Source organism: Leptodactylus fuscus, chromosome 7, assembly GCF_031893055.1.
Source record: "Leptodactylus fuscus isolate aLepFus1 chromosome 7, aLepFus1.hap2, whole genome shotgun sequence".
Taxonomy (NCBI): Eukaryota; Metazoa; Chordata; class Amphibia; order Anura; family Leptodactylidae; genus Leptodactylus; species Leptodactylus fuscus.
In genome coordinates, this window is record NC_134271.1 from 1,604,488 (window position 1) to 1,621,975 (window position 17,488).

Below are 17,488 nucleotides of genomic sequence, written 5' to 3' on the forward strand. Positions count from 1 at the left end.
GTCACCTCCCATAGAGTATAACAGAGTGCCACCATATGTCACTTCCCGTACAGTATAACAGAGTGCCGCCATATGTCACCTCCCGTACAGTATAACAGAGTGCCGCCATATGTCACCTCCCGTACAGTATAACAGAGTGCCGCCATATGTCCCCTCCCGTACAGTATAACAGAGTGCCGCCATATGTCCCCTCCCGTACAGTATAACAGAGTGCCGCCATGTGTCCCCTCCTATACAGTATAACAGAGTGCCGCCATATGTCCCCTCCCGTATAGTATAACAGAGTGCCGCCATATGTCACCTCCTGTAGAGTATAAGAGTGCCGCCATATGTCCCCTCCCGTATAGTATAACAGAGTGCCGCCATATGTCACCTCCTGTAGAGTATAAGAGTGCCGCCATATGTCCCCTCCCGTATAGTATAACAGAGTTCCACCATATGTCACCTCCCGTACAGTATAACAGAGTGCCGCCATATGTCCCCTCCCGTACAGTATAACAGAGTGCCACCATATGTCCCCTCCCATAGAGTATAACAGAATGCCGCCATATGTCCCCTCCCGTATAGTATAACAGAGTGCCGCCATATGTCCCCTCCCGTACAGTATAACAGAGTGCCGCCATATGTCACCTCCCATAGAGTATAACAGAGTGCCACCATATGTCACCTCCCATAGAGTATAACAGAGTGCCGCCATATGTCTCCTCCCATAGAGTATAACAGAGTGCCGCCATATGTCCCCTCCCGTATAGTATAACAGAGTGCCGCCATATGTCCCCTCCCGTACAGTATAACAGAGTGCCGCCATATGTCACCTCCCCCCACCCCCTTACCATATCCCCCCACCCCAGGACATGTAGCGCTGACACCAGGCCCCAGTTTCTAGCCCTCTATTAGTTCAGGTTGCCCGCAGTCTTGCCATATAACACAGAAACCCAACACACCGGAGATGAAAGACTTTATAGGGATTGTTCAGAGCCCTAACTCCACGACCACCTCGGCTACGGTGCTGAAGTCCAGGGTGTGGGGGACCAGCAGGACGCGGGGGCTCTGCTCCTTCTGCAGGATCCCATCCTCGTGGCTCATGGCTACTGTATGGACCTCCAATGTCTCAGAGTCAATGGGCAGCAATGAGTGATGGGACTTCCCCGGCTCAGAGTCCTCGGGGCAGCTGGAAACCAAGATCTTGTCGGAGTCCTCGTGGACGTGCACCAGCACCAGGGTGTGCCCCGGCTCGCTCTCCTCCAGTCTCACTTCATTGGTAGCCACAGATTGTAGCCCTTCATCTCTGTGGCTGTGAAGATGGCGGTTTAGGCTGTGCTGAAAAGAATATCCCATCCCACATACGTGGCAGCGGAAGGGCTTCTCCTCCAGATGGGATTTCAGATGCCTCCGGAGTTTGGTGGCAATGGGGTAAGATTTGCCGCAGTACGTGCAGAGGAATGGCCGCTCGCCTGTGTGGAGCCGCTCATGGGCCCGCAAGGTATGAGGGTCCTTTAACGCTTTGCCACAGACCGTACACAAATGCATTTCCCCCGTGTGGATGATTAAATGGCGCTTCAGTTCGGGCTGCTGTGGGAAGGCGTCTCCGCAGTACTGGCATTTATAAGGCTTCTCACCCGTGTGCAGTCGCTGGTGGATCCGTAAATTCCCCCTATGGCGGAAAGTGCTGCCGCACTCTGCACACGTGTATGGCTTCTCGCCCGTGTGTATGAGCATGTGGTTGCGCAGCGAGCAGACGTTGGCTAGCTGCTTATCGCAGATGCTGCACTGCAGAAGCGTCTTCGTCTCACTGGCTCGCGGCGTGCAGTAATTCTTGCGGTGAATGCGCAGGGTTGGTCGGCGTGCAAAGCTCTTGCCACAGTCCTGGCAGTGATAAGGACGCTGTCCGGTGTGCAGTACCGAATGCTCCTTCAGGTCCCGCTGGGTGCCGTAGGCCTTATCACACTGGGAGCACTTGAAGGGGCGCAGACCCCGGTGACCCAGGAGATGGGCTTTGTAGCTCTCCTCGGAGCAGTACTCCTTCCCGCACTCGGGGCACAGGTGCGGTTTCAGGCCGCTGTGGATGAAGCTGTGTCTCTTTAAGTGACCGAGCTGGGAGAAGCTTTTGGCGCAATCTTTACACTGGAATTTGCGCTCTGAAGGCTCTTTGGGTTTTGTCGCTTTGGTCTCATGGCTCTTCTTTGCATCTTGTGGGGGATCCTCGCGCTCCTCTAGTCTGGCCACCTTACTCCGCCTTTCCTCCTTCTTTCCTGCACACTTCCTCTTGGAGATTCTTCCATTTTGGCCAGTGCATGGCTTCACCCCTTGGGGCTCTGTCCGGTCACCTCTCCCCCTCCTCCTTCCTCCTGGTGATCGGTCTCTTGTTGTGTTCTTATGCTCCGTGTACTTGGCGTTATCCGGGGATTTGGCTGCTGGCATAGGAGTGACATGTTGGGACTTTGCAGTACTGGCCATGCCGCAAGTCATCTCGTTCTCTGCAACGTTCACTTCTGACAGATCTAAAAAGTACAAAAAATATATTTCTGGAGGTGAAGACGTCTTATATATATATATATATATATATATATTATTATACAGTGCAGAGTCTATCACATTTATCACGCTGAGCTCTGGAACGTAACACGAGGCGACTCTGCGGTGTCACAGCTATACTTAAAGGGATAGAGAAACCTGACCAGGACATTCCCTGCACCACATAAGCTACCAATATCTATGCAGGTCCCTTGTTTCCCCCATTCTCAGACTACAGCGGGATCCGGGCAGTCCCTGTGTTCAGTCTCTACGGCCGCTCCGACTCTCTGTGATGTCACCGACTCTTCTCCAGCTGCTTTTACATAGAGTGGAGTCGGTCACATGACTAGGAATAGGAGCATCGGCAGGGCAAGGAGCCCTCTGACCCCCTATATAGGGATCCCCAACAATCAAGCGTTCAGTTTCCCTCCAGGGCCAGTATCAGGTCTGGCACCCCCACGATCATCAGACTGAATAGGTAATGGAGCTGGAGTGACCTTACATCTGCAGATCAGAATCATTCAAGTAAATGGGACTGAGCTGTAATGCCAAGTACTATCACTATACCATGTACAGCCTCAGCACCTGTGCAAGCAGCTGATCAGTGGGTGTGCAGGGTGTCAGACCCTCACTGATCTGATACTGATGGATCTGTATCACTGTATAAACATTACCGGACCTCAGCGCAGCCGCTGACATGGCTATGACACTGAAACAAGAAAGAGCAACGTCACAACCAACGGCCTGGTCTCTCCATAGACACAACATAGAAGAACAGGACATGACAGAATCCGATGACATCAGACAGACCTGTGGTTTCGGTGCACTCTGCCTGTGCTATGGGTGCACCCAGGGGGAGGTCTCCAGTAGGTTCGGGGCTACTAGACAGCTTGGCTCCCTCTGGTTCTGGGATGAGCAGGGACTCGGCTTCCTCTTGCTCTGCAGTCACCGCTGCGGCTTCCAGTTCAGACTCCCCTGATGAGGTGCGGCACTTTGGGTGAGGAGTCACGACCAATACTTCAGGGTGCAGGGACGGTAACAGACAGGCTGAACTCCCCAAAATCTCCTTGTTCTGCTGAGCCTGTCCGTCATCACCCACCTCTTGTAGGCAGTCACTGGCAGCAGAGTCGCTCACTGAATTCGGAGAACATGGTGCAGGGTCTTCAGTCTCCTCACCGCAGACCATGAGCTCCTGTAGGGGAAGGAGCAGCTCACAGCCCGGCTGGACTGAGGTGGTGACCTGGAGATGGAGAATTCCTCCAAGGCTGCACAATTTCACATTCTCCTTCTTCGCACTTTTCCTTATAAACCTGCAAAACAGCAAAAGGTTGAAGAAAAGGGGAAAATGGGGCAAGACGGGCCGAGATGGGGCAGGACGGGCCGAGATGGGGCAGGACGGGCCGAGATGGGGCAGGACGGGCCGAGATGGGGCAGGACGGGCCGAGATGGGGCAGGACGGGCCGAGATGGGGCAGGACGGGCCGAGATGGGGCAGGACGGGCCGAGATGGGGCAGGACGGGCCGAGATGGGGCAGGACGGGCCGAGATGGGGCAGGACGGGCCGAGATGGGGCAGGACGGGCCGAGATGGGGCAGGACGGGCCGAGATGGGGAAGGACGGGCCGAGATGGGGAAGGACGGGCCGAGATGGGGAAGGACGGGCCGAGATGGGGAAGGACGGGCCGAGATGGGGAAGGACGGGCCGAGATGGGGAAGGACGGGCCGAGATGGGGCAGGACGGGCCGAGATGGGGCAGGACGGGCCGAGATGGGGCAGGACGGGCCGAGATGGGGCAGGACGGGCCGAGATGGGGCAGGACGGGCCGAGATGGGGCAGGACGGGCCGAGATGGGGCAGGACGGGCCGAGATGGGGCAGGACGGGCCGAGATGGGGAAGGACGGGCCGAGATGGGGAAGGACGGGCCGAGATGGGGAAGGACGGGCCGAGATGGGGCAGGACGGGCCGAGATGGGGCAGGACGGGCCGAGATGGGGCAGGACGGGCCGAGATGGGGCAGGACGGGCCGAGATGGGGCAGTCACCTGGGCATTTTTTTCACACACCTAAGACATGCTTACCTCACTAACCAACTCCCCCCTCCCCCTATATTTCATTGAAAACTCTAACAAGAACTGTAAGTGAAACAAAGACAAAAGAAAATAGCAACGTAAAAGGCAAAACCTACCCCAGCCACTGAGCGCCACCTAGTGGTAATGAGGACGGGGCATCTCCCTGAGGGAACAAAGCAAGTGTAGAGAATTACTGAACGGAGGACACTGACATCACACAGCACAATGTATAGGATTACTGACATCACACAGCACAATGTATAGGATTACTGACATCACACAGCACAATGTATAGGACACTGACATCACACAGCACAATGTATAGGACACTGACATCACACAGCACAATGTATAGGACACTGACATCACACAGCACAATGTATAGGACACTGACATCACACAGCACAATGTATAGGACACTGACATCACACAGCACAATGTATAGGACACTGACATCACACCGCACAATGTATAGGACTACTGACATCACACAGCACAATGTATAGGACACTGACATCACACCGCACAATGTATAGGACACTGACATCACACAGCACAATGTATAGGACACTGACATCACACAGCACAATGTATAGGACACTGACATCACACAGCACAATGTATAGGACACTGACATCACACAGCACAATGTATAGGACACTGACATCACACAGCACAATGTATAGGACACTGACATCACACAGCACAATGTATAGGACACTGACATCACACAGCACAATGTATAGGATTACTGACATCACACAGCACAATGTATAGGACACTGACATCACACAGCACAATGTATAGGACACTGACATCACACAGCACAATGTATAGGACACTGACATCACACCGCACAATGTATAGGACACTGACATCACACAGCACAATGTATAGGATTACTGACATCACACAGCACAATGTATAGGACACTGACATCACACCGCACAATGTATAGGACACTGACATCACACAGCACAATGTATAGGATTACTGACATCACACAGCACAATGTATAGGACACTGACATCACACCGCACAATGTATAGGACACTGACATCACACAGCACAATGTATAGGATTACTGACATCACACCGCACAATGTATAGGACACTGACATCACACCGCACAATGTATAGGACACTGACATCACACAGCACAATGTATAGGACACTGACATCACACCGCACAATGTATAGGACACTGACATCACACAGCACAATGTATAGGACACTGACATCACACAGCACAATGTATAGGACACTGACATCACACCGCACAATGTATAGGACACTGACATCACACCGCACAATGTATAGGACACTGACATCACACAGCACAATGTATAGGACACTGACATCACACAGCACAATGTATAGGACACTGACATCACACAGCACAATGTATAGGATTACTGACATCACACAGCACAATGTATAGGACACTGACATCACACAGCACAATGTATAGGATTACTGACATCACACAGCACAATGTATAGGACTACTGACATCACACAGCACAATGTATAGGACACTGACATCACACAGCACAATGTATAGGACACTGACATCACACAGCACAATGTATAGGACACTGACATCACACAGCACAATGTATAGGACACTGACATCACACAGCACAATGTATAGGACACTGACATCACACAGCACAATGTATAGGACACTGACATCACACAGCACAATGTATAGGACACTGACATCACACAGCACAATGTATAGGACACTGACATCACACAGCACAATGTATAGGACACTGACATCACACAGCACAATGTATAGGACACTGACATCACACAGCACAATGTATAGGACACTGACATCACACAGCACAATGTATAGGACACTGACATCACACAGCACAATGTATAGGACACTGACATCACACAGCACAATGTATAGGACACTGACATCACACAGCACAATGTATAGGATTACTGACATCACACCGCACAATGTATAGGACACTGACATCACACAGCACAATGTATAGGACACTGACATCACACAGCACAATGTATAGGACACTGACATCACACCGCACAATGTATAGGACACTGACATCACACCGCACAATGTATAGGACTACTGACATCACACAGCACAATGTATAGGACACTGACATCACACAGCACAATGTATAGGACACTGACATCACACAGCACAATGTATAGGATTACTGACATCACACAGCACAATGTATAGGACTACTGACATCACACAGCACAATGTATAGGACACTGACATCACACCGCACAATGTATAGGACACTGACATCACACCGCACAATGTATAGGACTACTGACATCACACAGCACAATGTATAGGACACTGACATCACACAGCACAATGTATAGGACACTGACATCACACAGCACAATGTATAGGACACTGACATCACACAGCACAATGTATAGGACACTGACATCACACAGCACAATGTATAGGACACTGACATCACACAGCACAATGTATAGGACACTGACATCACACAGCACAATGTATAGGACACTGACATCACACAGCACAATGTATAGGACACTGACATCACACAGCACAATGTATAGGACACTGACATCACACAGCACAATGTATAGGACACTGACATCACACAGCACAATGTATAGGACACTGACATCACACAGCACAATGTATAGGACACTGACATCACACAGCACAATGTATAGGACACTGACATCACACAGCACAATGTATAGGACACTGACATCACACAGCACAATGTATAGGACACTGACATCACACAGCACAATGTATAGGACACTGACATCACACAGCACAATGTATAGGACACTGACATCACACAGCACAATGTATAGGACTACTGACCGATGCACTCAGACATTACACACCTCACATATTGCTGGTTCATCTTTAGAGATCAGACTGCAGGAAGGGATGAGGGCACCACAGGGCAGAAGTCTGCTAACACACCACAGACCGAGCCCGTCCTGTGAGGGACCCACGGCCAGGCCACAAGGGAGGTCGTGCAGAGCCTTAAGAACGGCATCTTGTGCACAGTCCACAGGCGGAGAGGAGGCTGAGGGATTCATGTGACCTGCCAGATACAAAGAGAGGTTTAAGTTCAAAAAAATAAAGGGAACACTTAAGCAACAAAATGTAACTCCGAGCAGCACATGGAGGCCGCACACAGTACTCAGCCCCATCAGGAGCATGGCCAGGTGTTGTAGGGAGGTCATACAGTGTTGGCCAAAAGTATCGCCCCCTGCAGTCCTGTCAGATAATCCTCGCTGTCCCCCAGATAATGATTACACAGCACAGACTCTTATATAGTATATAAGTGACACAGGGTATATACAGTATAAGTATCGCCCCCTGCAGTCCTGTCAGATAATCCTCGCTGTCCCCCAGATAATGATTACACAGCACAGACTCTTATATAGTATATAAGTGACACAGGGTATATACAGTATAAGTATCGCCCCTTGCAGTCCTGTCAGATAATCCTCGCTGTCCCCAGATAATGATTACACAGCACAGACTCTTATATAGTATATAAGTGACACAGGGTATATACAGTATAAGTATCGCCCCCTGCAGTCCTGTCATATAATCCTCACTGTCCCCCAGATAATGATTACACAGCACAGACTCTTATATAGTATATAAGTGACACAGGGTATATACAGTATAAGTATCGCCCCCTGCAGTCCTGTCAGATAATCCTCGCTGTCCCCCAGATAATGATTACACAGCACTGACTCTTATATAGTATATAAGTGACACAGGGTATATACAGTATAAGTATCGCCCCCTGCAGTCCTGTCAGATAATCCTCGCTGTCCCCCAGATAATGATTACACAGCACTGACTCTTATATAGTATATAAGTGACACAGGGTATATACAGTATAAGTATCGCCCCCTGCAGTCCTGTCAGATAATCCTCGCTGTCCCCCAGATAATGATTACACAGCACTGACTCTTATATAGTATATAAGTGACACAGGGTATATACAGTATAAGTATCGCCCCCTGCAGTCCTGTCAGATAATCCTCGCTGTCCCCCAGATAATGATTACACAGCACTGACTCTTATATAGTATATAAGTGACACAGGGTATATACAGTATAAGTATCGCCCCCTGCAGTCCTGTCAGATAATCCTCGCTGGCAAACTCCAGCCTGGCTTCTGTCTGTGGGTAAGAAGTGGGGTCTTCCTGGGTCTCCTCCCATACAGTCCCTTCTCATTCAGACGCTGACGCTGGATAGTACGGGGTGACACTGTTGTACCCTCGGACTGCAGGGCAGCTTGGACTTGTTTGGATGTTAGTCGAGGTTCTTTATCCGCCATCCGCACAATCTTGCGGTGAAATCTCTGGTCAATGTTTCTTCTCCGTCCACATCTAGGGAGGTTAGCCACAGGGCCATGGGCTTTACACTTCTTACTGACACTGCACACGGTAGACACAGGAACATTCAGGGCTTTGGAGATGGACTTGTAGCCTTGAGATTGCTCAGGCTTCCTCACAATTTTGCTTCTCAAGTCCTCAGACAGTGCTTTGGTCTTCTTTCTTTTCTCCATGCTCAATGTGGTCACACAAGGACACAGGACAGAGGTGGAGTCAACTTTAATCCATTTCAACTGGCTGCAAGTGTGATTTAGTTATTGCCAACACCTGTTAAGGTGTCTCAGGGAAGCAACAGGTGCTGGTAATTACACAAATTACAGAAGCATCACATGATTTTTCAGACAGTGCCAATACTTTTGTCCACCCCCTTTTTTATGTTTGCTGTGGAATTATATCCAATTTGGCTTTTTGACAATTCTTTTTGTGATTTTCCATTGAAGACAAATTAAATGAAGAAAATACCAAAGAATTTGTGACTGTAATCATTATCTGGAAGACACCGAGGATTATCTGACAGAATTGCAGGGGGGCCAATACTTTTGGCCAACTCTGTACAGGCCCGTGGAGGTCACACACTACTCAGCCTCATACTGACAGGTCTTATGGACATGACATCATAGTTGGATCGGCCTGTAGTGGGTTTTTCCACTTTTATTTATTTTATTTTTATTTTATTTTTTTTTTGGGGGGGACAACTCCTAATCCAGGTCTCCATTTGATAATAAACAGATGTCAGAGGAACCGCACACTGGATAACTATAGGGACTATGGGTGCTAGCAGTCAGAGAGTCCTGCGACTCGTATACAATGCAAACAAATGCTGCTGCACACCGTAAATAGGTGAAAGGGTGAAACAATTTTTTTATTTTTAGTACATTAAATTTTGGTACATTAGCGCCATGGATTGATTTGACAAGCATAAAGAGAGTACTAGATCAATAAACAAACATAACGTTTCGGTCATAGTCGACCTTCATCAGATCGGATCTAGAAAAGAGATAACAACACTATAAGTATAACTGGAATAAAATAACAATGTAGTCCACAGTATGGCAAATAAATGGGCATAATGACCAAGTGATTAGACAATAAGAGGGAAATAAAGAGAAATAAAAGGGGAAAAAAAACTGAAACATATGGGCCAAAAGTGGATGAAGGTATAGAGAGAGGGGGACGCAAGACAACTAAAACAGCCAAAATATAGATGGAAGAAAGAACAAAATACCCAGACAAACTTTCTTGGCTACTCCTAAACGTGGCACTTTCCTGTGCCTGCACTGTATACAGTGCTCTGCTGTCATCCGTGGGGACCATTTCCTTCATCCTCACACAGGACATCGTTTCCCCATCCACGACTTCTTTACATGTGATTCAGCGTTTGTGGTATATTTACTTAAATGCCCTTGTGGACTGTTGTATGTGGGGGAAACCACCCAACATATTCGAGATCGGTTCTCCAAACATAAATCTACAATACGGAACCATGTTGATGCCCTACCAGTTCCATCGCATTTCAGCAAAGCCAGACACAATGTGTCACAGTTAAGATTTCAAGTAATCGAACACGTTCCTGAGTCCAGAAGGGGAGGTAACCGTATAGCCAGACTTAAACAAAGAGAATCCTTTTGGATTCACACTTTGAATACCATCGAACCCCTGGGGCTCAATCGGGCCTACGATAGGACATTTTCTTTCTGACACGGATGACACTATCCTGCTACAACTCATTGAACTACCAACAGGACATAAGAACATAAGGACGTCTGTATACTGTCGCTCCAAGAAGATTGTAGAGTTTTCTCTTTTGTCATTGCTCTTTTTTCTTATTTTTCAGCAATTCTTACTTTGCATTTTATTTTTGTTCTTAATTTTCACCCCATTATTTTCTCCTCTTCAGGTTCCTCACCGGATGATGTATCTTCTAAGTATGCTCTCATGTTGCCAGTTCGCTAATGCATGTTTTCTCCATTCCTTTCCAGATGAAATGAACACCCACAAGTCACCCCCTGGTATAGTATAGATATACAGTAGCATAAGCTAGTTTTTCTTCCCTTGGTATCGTATAGTACCTCCCTTCCCCTCCTTTTTTCCTCCCCCCCCCCCCCTCCCCTCCTTAGTGTTCTCCACTTCTCTCCCCTTTTCCTTTGTTACCCCGTTCTTTGGGATGCATTTGGGCTGTCTTTCCCCCCCCTTTTTTCCCCTTTATTCATGTCCATTTATTTGCTTTATTTACCACATTCTATATATATATTTCTCTATTTTATCCCATTTCTTTTTATATACAACCCCTCTTTTCTTTGATCTCTCTGCTTTCCTTATCTTTTTCACTCTTGTCTATACGTTTCTTCCTCTTGTTTCCAGCTTTCTCTTACTTGTCTTGTTTCCAGCTTTCCCTTACTTGTCTTGTCTCCCTGTCCTGTTTCGCGCATGGTCATGTGTGCGCAATGCGCGTCGCCGGTGGAACGCATCGGTGACACGCATGAGCACTTCCGGCCGCGTCACTTCCGGTTCCGCGGCATTAGCGCGCCGTCGGGCCGGTGGGCGGCGCGGCTCCCGAGCGCCGCTCTGACTGGCTCCGCTCGCCATCCTGATGCATTTAAACCCCTCTGGCTCTACCCCCCAGCACGCCATGACCCTGCTGCGTACTCTGCCTTCGTATACTAGGTAGGTGGTGGTCCTCTTTTCCCCCCCTGTTACCAGGCACCTGCTGTTTCTACCTCTACGTGCGGTTTGCAACCCACTCTATCTGCCGTCGTACACCCTTCCTTCTTACTCCTTGTTCTGGGTTAGCTGCTCTTGTTCTTTCTTCCATCTATATTTTGGCTGTTTTAGTTGTCTTGCGTCCCCTCTCTCTATACCTTCATCCACTTTTGGCCCATATGTTTCAGTTTTTTTTCCCCTTTTATTTCTCTTCTTTTCCCTCTTATTGTCTAATCACTTGGTCATTATGCCCATTTATTTGCCATACTGTGGACTACATTGTTATTTTATTCCAGTTATACTTATAGTGTTGTTATCTCTTTTCTAGATCCGATCTGATGAAGGTCGACTATGACCGAAACGTTATGTTCGTTTATTGATCTAGTACTCTCTTTATGCTTGTCAAATCAATCCATGGCGCTAATGTACCAAAAATTAATGTACTAAAAATAAAAAATTTGTTTCACCCTTTCACCTATTTACGGTGTGCAGCAGCATTTGTTTCCATTTGGTAATAAATGTGATTTCCATTGATGATATTTGTGGGATTTTGTTGTCATCACACTCATCTATGAACAAACACTGAGAAGATTTCATTCCTTCACATCCAGGAGGTGTTATTGGGTGGCCTGTAGTTTTTTTGAGCAGCGTGTATAGGTGCATATGTGTAAATATATATATATATATATATATATATATATGTGTGTGTATAGGTATGTATATAGTTATATACAGGTGTGTGTGTGTATAGGTATGTATATAGTTATATATATGTGTGTGTATAGGTATGTATATAAGCATGTATGTATGCAGATGGACAGACACCACAGGACACACAAACAGTTGGTCGGGGTTCCCCAAGTTACATTTTTGCGCTTACCATCTTTCCGCTCCCCTCCTAAGCTCACACTTTTTTTTTTTTCTTTACCTTTTTATGTTTCCCTATGGGGCTCATTTGCATGTTATTATGGTACATTTAATAACGTTGTGTATGATATAGAGGGAAGCTGGAATATATTCCTGAGGGGTCACTGTGACAGGCGGCCTATACGCTGCGAGTCGCTGCAATTATGGACATGCAAAATTTATATTGTTTTTTTTATATATATGTTAAAGGGGTTGTGGAGTTTTCATACTGATGACCCCTCCACAGTATGTATATACGCTGTATACATCCAGTACGCTCCCTGCTGACACGGAAAAGGATTCCTACTCCCAAATCTTGTCCCGGTGGAGGACGACGCTCTTCAATATGGCAGCGAGATCTGGAGCCTGGAGAGGAGACACTCCGGGGAATTTATCAACCCATCGAGGTCAGGTGTACCAAAGATACGTCAGATCCCCAAGTCTGAATACAGGTGGAGGGTGGGGGCGCATCTATTTATTAATATTGTATCATAACAACTTTATACATATAGTAATAATATAACAGACGGACGTCTTATATAATGTAGGTAGGAAAAAGCCTGGTGGCGCACACCGCAGGACGCTATAGTAGGAGCAAAACTTTTACTGGTCAGGATAACGCGTCTCAGGGATGTACCCCTTCATCAGATCTGATCCAAAAATATCAATAAAAAAACAAAAACACTCAATCAAACATAAAACAGAAGAAAACTGAATAAAACAACAACAGAAAAAAACATCTTATTCCTGGTGGATACTGAGCCAATGACATACAGATAATAGATCAGTAACAGGAATTCCCCAAATAATTGGGCTAAAATATATAGAACCAGAAATACATATAATATATATATAGTAACTAATAAATGTATATAATAGAAGATATTACCTAGTCAGTGTGCGTATACATTATATATACACAGGCGCGCACATGCCATATACACACACTGTATCACCAAAATCCATGGCGGGATCTTAAATAAAAACTTTCATGGACTTGTATTGATATTAAGCAGATTATTGTCAGTGCTCAGAAATGAATGAAGTTACACCGACCCCGAGTATGAGGCGGAATCTGTAATAATAATCTGACTGCTCAGGGGTAGAAAAAGAGTGACAAATATTAAACACACCTCACTGACACCACAACTGTAAGACCGCATGTACACCCTGAGCAGTCAGATTATTATTACAGATTCCGCCTCATACTCGGGGTCGGTGTAACTTCATTCATTTCTGAGCACTGACAATAATCTGTTTAATATCAATACAAGTCCATGAAAGTTTTTATTTAAAGAGGCCCTTTCATGAGATCGGGCACAGAGAGTTCTATATACTGCTGGAAAGCTGACAGTGCGCTGAATTCAGCGCTGCCTGTGCCCAATCTGATGAAAGGTCCTCTTTAAGATCCCGCCACGGATTTTGGTGATACAGTGTGTGCGTGTATATGGCATGTGCGCGCCTGTGTATATATAATGTATACGCACACTGACTAGGTAATATCTTCTATTATATACATTTATTAGTTACTATATATATATTATATGTATTTCTGGTTCTATATATTTTAGCCCAATTATTTGGGGAATTCCTGTTATTGATCTATTATCTGTATGTCATTGGCTCAGTATCCACCAGGAATAAGATGTTTTTTTTCATTTGTTGTTATATTCGGTTTTCTTCTGTTTTATGTTTGAACATGAGTGTTTTTGTTTTTTTTTTATATTTTTGGATCAGATCTGATGAAGGGATACATCCCTGAGATGCGTTATCCTGACCAGTAAAAGTTTTCCTCCTACTATAGCGTCCTGCGGTGTGCGCCACCAGGTTTTCTTCTACCTACATTATAGTTCCACACCGATACGCAGCCGTTCCAGCCAGTCGGTCAGCCAGGGTGTGCTGCAACCTTCATTCCACCATTGTGGGATATTACTATACACCAGTAAACTCTTATTAGTGGGCAGCCATTTTATCGCCCAAACTGTTACATCTGAACCCAAGGAGAGCGCATTAGCCTGAAGTTTTTTTCCTTCCTTGTATTCTCAGAAGGACATCTTAATATCATATACAAACGAGGGGGGGCGGTAACTGTATTACAGTCTGTGGAGTCTCATCTTCCTCTTGTTTGGTGACAGCTGGACACGTATTGGGCAGCGATCTCCACAGTGGCCTCTTCTTCTCCCAGTAGGATGTAGAGTTTCCTCTTCTCCCAGTCTGGGATGTGGGCAGAGAGTCTTTGGTAGTAGACGGCCCTCACAGCTGAGTATTTGGTGCAGTGTAGCAGGAAGTGGGTCTGGTCTTCTAGGGCCCCCTGGTCACAGTGCTGGCACAGTCTCTTCTCCCGTGGCTTGTACGTCTGTCTGTATCGCCCCGTCTCTATCTCTAGGTTGTGGGCGCTCAGTCTGTACCGGCTCAGGGTCTGTCTGTGTTTGGGGTGGCGTATTCTCTCCAGGTAGGTGGCCATGGTGTAGTCCCTTTGTAGGGATTGGTACACATTGGTGAGTTTCTTGGAGTTATTTATTGCGCTTCTCCATTCCTCCATGTACCGCTCTCTGTCTCTCTCAATGACTCCTTTTATTTCAGCCTTGTTCAGGGCATGTTGGGGGTTTTGGCTTGGCAGATGGCTGATGCTTGGTTGGGGGATATCAGTTTTTCTCGGGGCTCTGTGGCTTAGCCAGGCTTGGTGGTGGTAAGAGCCAGGACTGCTGCCCTGCATGTGGGTCCAGAATGATAGCGCCCTCTTCTGTATGGTGAGCCATAGGGGGAGTCTGCCTAGCTCTGCCCTGCAGGCCATGTTGGAGGTGTTGCGATGGACATGGAGCAGGTATTTGCAGGTGTATACACATATAATAAACAGACACAGCTATATACACATGATATAATATAATATACAGACACAGCTATATACACATATATAATATAATATACAGCTATACACATGATATAATATGAAGGTGACATTAGACCCCGGGCAGCGCACTACATGTCCCAGCCTGCCCCGGTAGCCCCAGGCCTGGTGTCAGGACATGCTGGGCTCTGTAGTTCCCCGGGGTATTTCTCACTGCCCCTTATTCACCCCCAGCACTCACTCACCGCTCAGAAGTCACTCCACCGGAAGTAAACATGCGGCAGCAGTGCTCACCGGAAGTGCACCCGCATATAGCGTCCTCCGCAAACACGACACCCGCACATTGGTTCCCACAGTCGCTAAAATCGCCGTTTTCTTTCTTCTATCCCGGTGTTATTACAAATTACCGGTAAGTAACGGTCACCCGAAACTGTGAGAGAGACAACGGGAAGAAAGACTACAGGTCCCAGAAAGCAGCGCGGCTCACGTGACAGCTGTCAGGTAACCACGCCCTAGTGGGCGGAGAGAACAGGAAGAAGGTATTGACAGGGGGAGGAGTCGGTTGTTATGGCGACCTGGTTTCCCTTTCCGCCTAGAACCCGGATATTTGTGAGGTGGTGAAAACACGGGAGGAGCTGCGGGCGGGGAAGAGACCAGAGCGGAGACACGGACAACCCCGGCCGGAGGTGAGAGGAGAAGGGGGAGAGGAGAGGAGGAAGCACCGGCCTGAGGGGAAAGGAGGAGGAGAAGGGGGCACCGGCCTGAGGAGGAGAAGGGGGCACCGGCCTGAGGAGGAGAAGGGGGCACCGGCCTGAGGAGGAGAAGGGGGCACCGGCCTGAGGGGAGAGGAGGAGGAGAAGGGGGCATCGGCCTGAGAGGAGAGGAGGAGGAGAAGGGGGCACCGGCCTGAGGGGAGAGGAGGAGAAGAAGGGGGAGAGGAGGAGGAGAAGGGGGCACCGGCCTGAGGGGAGAGGAGGAGAAGAAGGGGGAGAGGAGGAGGAGAAGGGGGCACCGGCCTGAGGGGAAAGGAGGAGGAGAAGGGGGCACCGGCCTGAGGAGGAGAAGGGGGCACCGGCCTGAGGGGAGAGGAGGAGGAGAAGGGGGCACCGGCCTGAGGAGGAGAAGGGGGCACCGGCCTGAGGAGGAGAAGGGGGCACCGGCCTGAGGGGAGAGGAGGAGGAGAAGGGGGCATCGGCCTGAGAGGAGAGGAGGAGGAGAAGGGGGCACCGGCCTGAGGAGGAGAAGGGGGCACCGGCCTGAGGGGAGAGGAGGAGAAGAAGGGGGAGAGGAGGAGGAGAAGGGGGCACCGGCCTGAGGGGAGAGGAGGAGAAGAAGGGGGAGAGGAGGAGGAGAAGGGGGCACCGGCCTGAGGGGAAAGGAGGAGGAGAAGGGGGCACCGGCCTGAGGAGGAGAAGGGGGCACCGGCCTGAGGGGAGAGGAGGAGGAGAAGGGGGCACCGGCCTGAGGAGGAGAAGGGGGCACCGGCCTGAGGGGAGAGGAGGAGAAGAAGGGGGAGAGGAGGAGGAGAAGGGGGCACCGGCCTGAGGGGAGAGGAGAAGGGGGAACCGGCCTGAGGGGAGAGGAGGAGAAGAAGGGGGAGAGGAGGAGGAGAAGGGGGCACCGGCCTGAGGGGAGAGGAGAGGGGGGCACCGGCCTGAGGGGAGAGGAGGAGAAGAAGGGGGAGAGGAGGAGGAGAAGGGGGCACCGGCCTGAGGAGGAGAAGGGGGCACCGGCCTGAGGGGAGAGGAGGAGAAGAAGGGGGAGAGGAGGAGGAGGAGAAGGGGGCACCGGCCTGAGGGGAGAGGAGAAGGGGGAACCGGCCTGAGGGGAGGAGGAGGAGAAGGGGCAACGGCCTGAGGGGAGAGGAGGAGGAGAAGGGGGCACCGGCCTGAGGGGAGAGGAGGAGGAGAAGGGGGCACCGGCCTGAGGGGAGAGGAGGAGGAGGAGAAGGGGGCACCGGCCTGAGGGGAGAGGAGAGGGGGGCACCGGCCTGAGGGGAGAGGAGAGGGGGGCACCGGCCTGAGGGGAGAGGAGGAGGAGAGGG

The 17,488-nt window shown here is 49.0% G+C and overlaps 1 protein-coding gene across 1 annotated transcript; it reads right to left on the reverse strand.

Annotated features, from left to right (window-relative positions):
• Positions 1 to 972: 972 nt before the first annotated feature.
• On the reverse strand, positions 973 to 15,723 carry ZNF408 (zinc finger protein 408). The gene is made up of 5 exons (XM_075280765.1): positions 15,690 to 15,723; positions 7,471 to 7,676; positions 4,696 to 4,742; positions 3,325 to 3,824; positions 973 to 2,501 (listed from the first exon to the last, which is right to left on the reverse strand). Exons 2-5 carry the CDS (start codon positions 7,669 to 7,671, stop codon positions 973 to 975), a joined length of 2,277 nt encoding a protein of 758 aa, XP_075136866.1. The 5' UTR covers positions 7,672 to 7,676; positions 15,690 to 15,723.
• Between the last annotated feature and the right edge of the window lie 1,765 nt (positions 15,724 to 17,488).

Coding starts and splice junctions, on each gene's coding strand:
- ZNF408 (XM_075280765.1), bottom strand. CDS start 7,671: ATGAATCCCTCAGCCTCCTCTCCGCCTGTGGACTGTGCACAAGATGCC. Junction 4,743..7,470: donor ATGAACCAGCAATATGTGAG/GTGTGTAATGTC, acceptor TTGTTCCCTCAG/GGAGATGCCCCGTCCTCATT. Junction 2,502..3,324: donor AGAGTGCACCGAAACCACAG/GTCTGTCTGATG, acceptor TGTACTTTTTAG/ATCTGTCAGAAGTGAACGTT.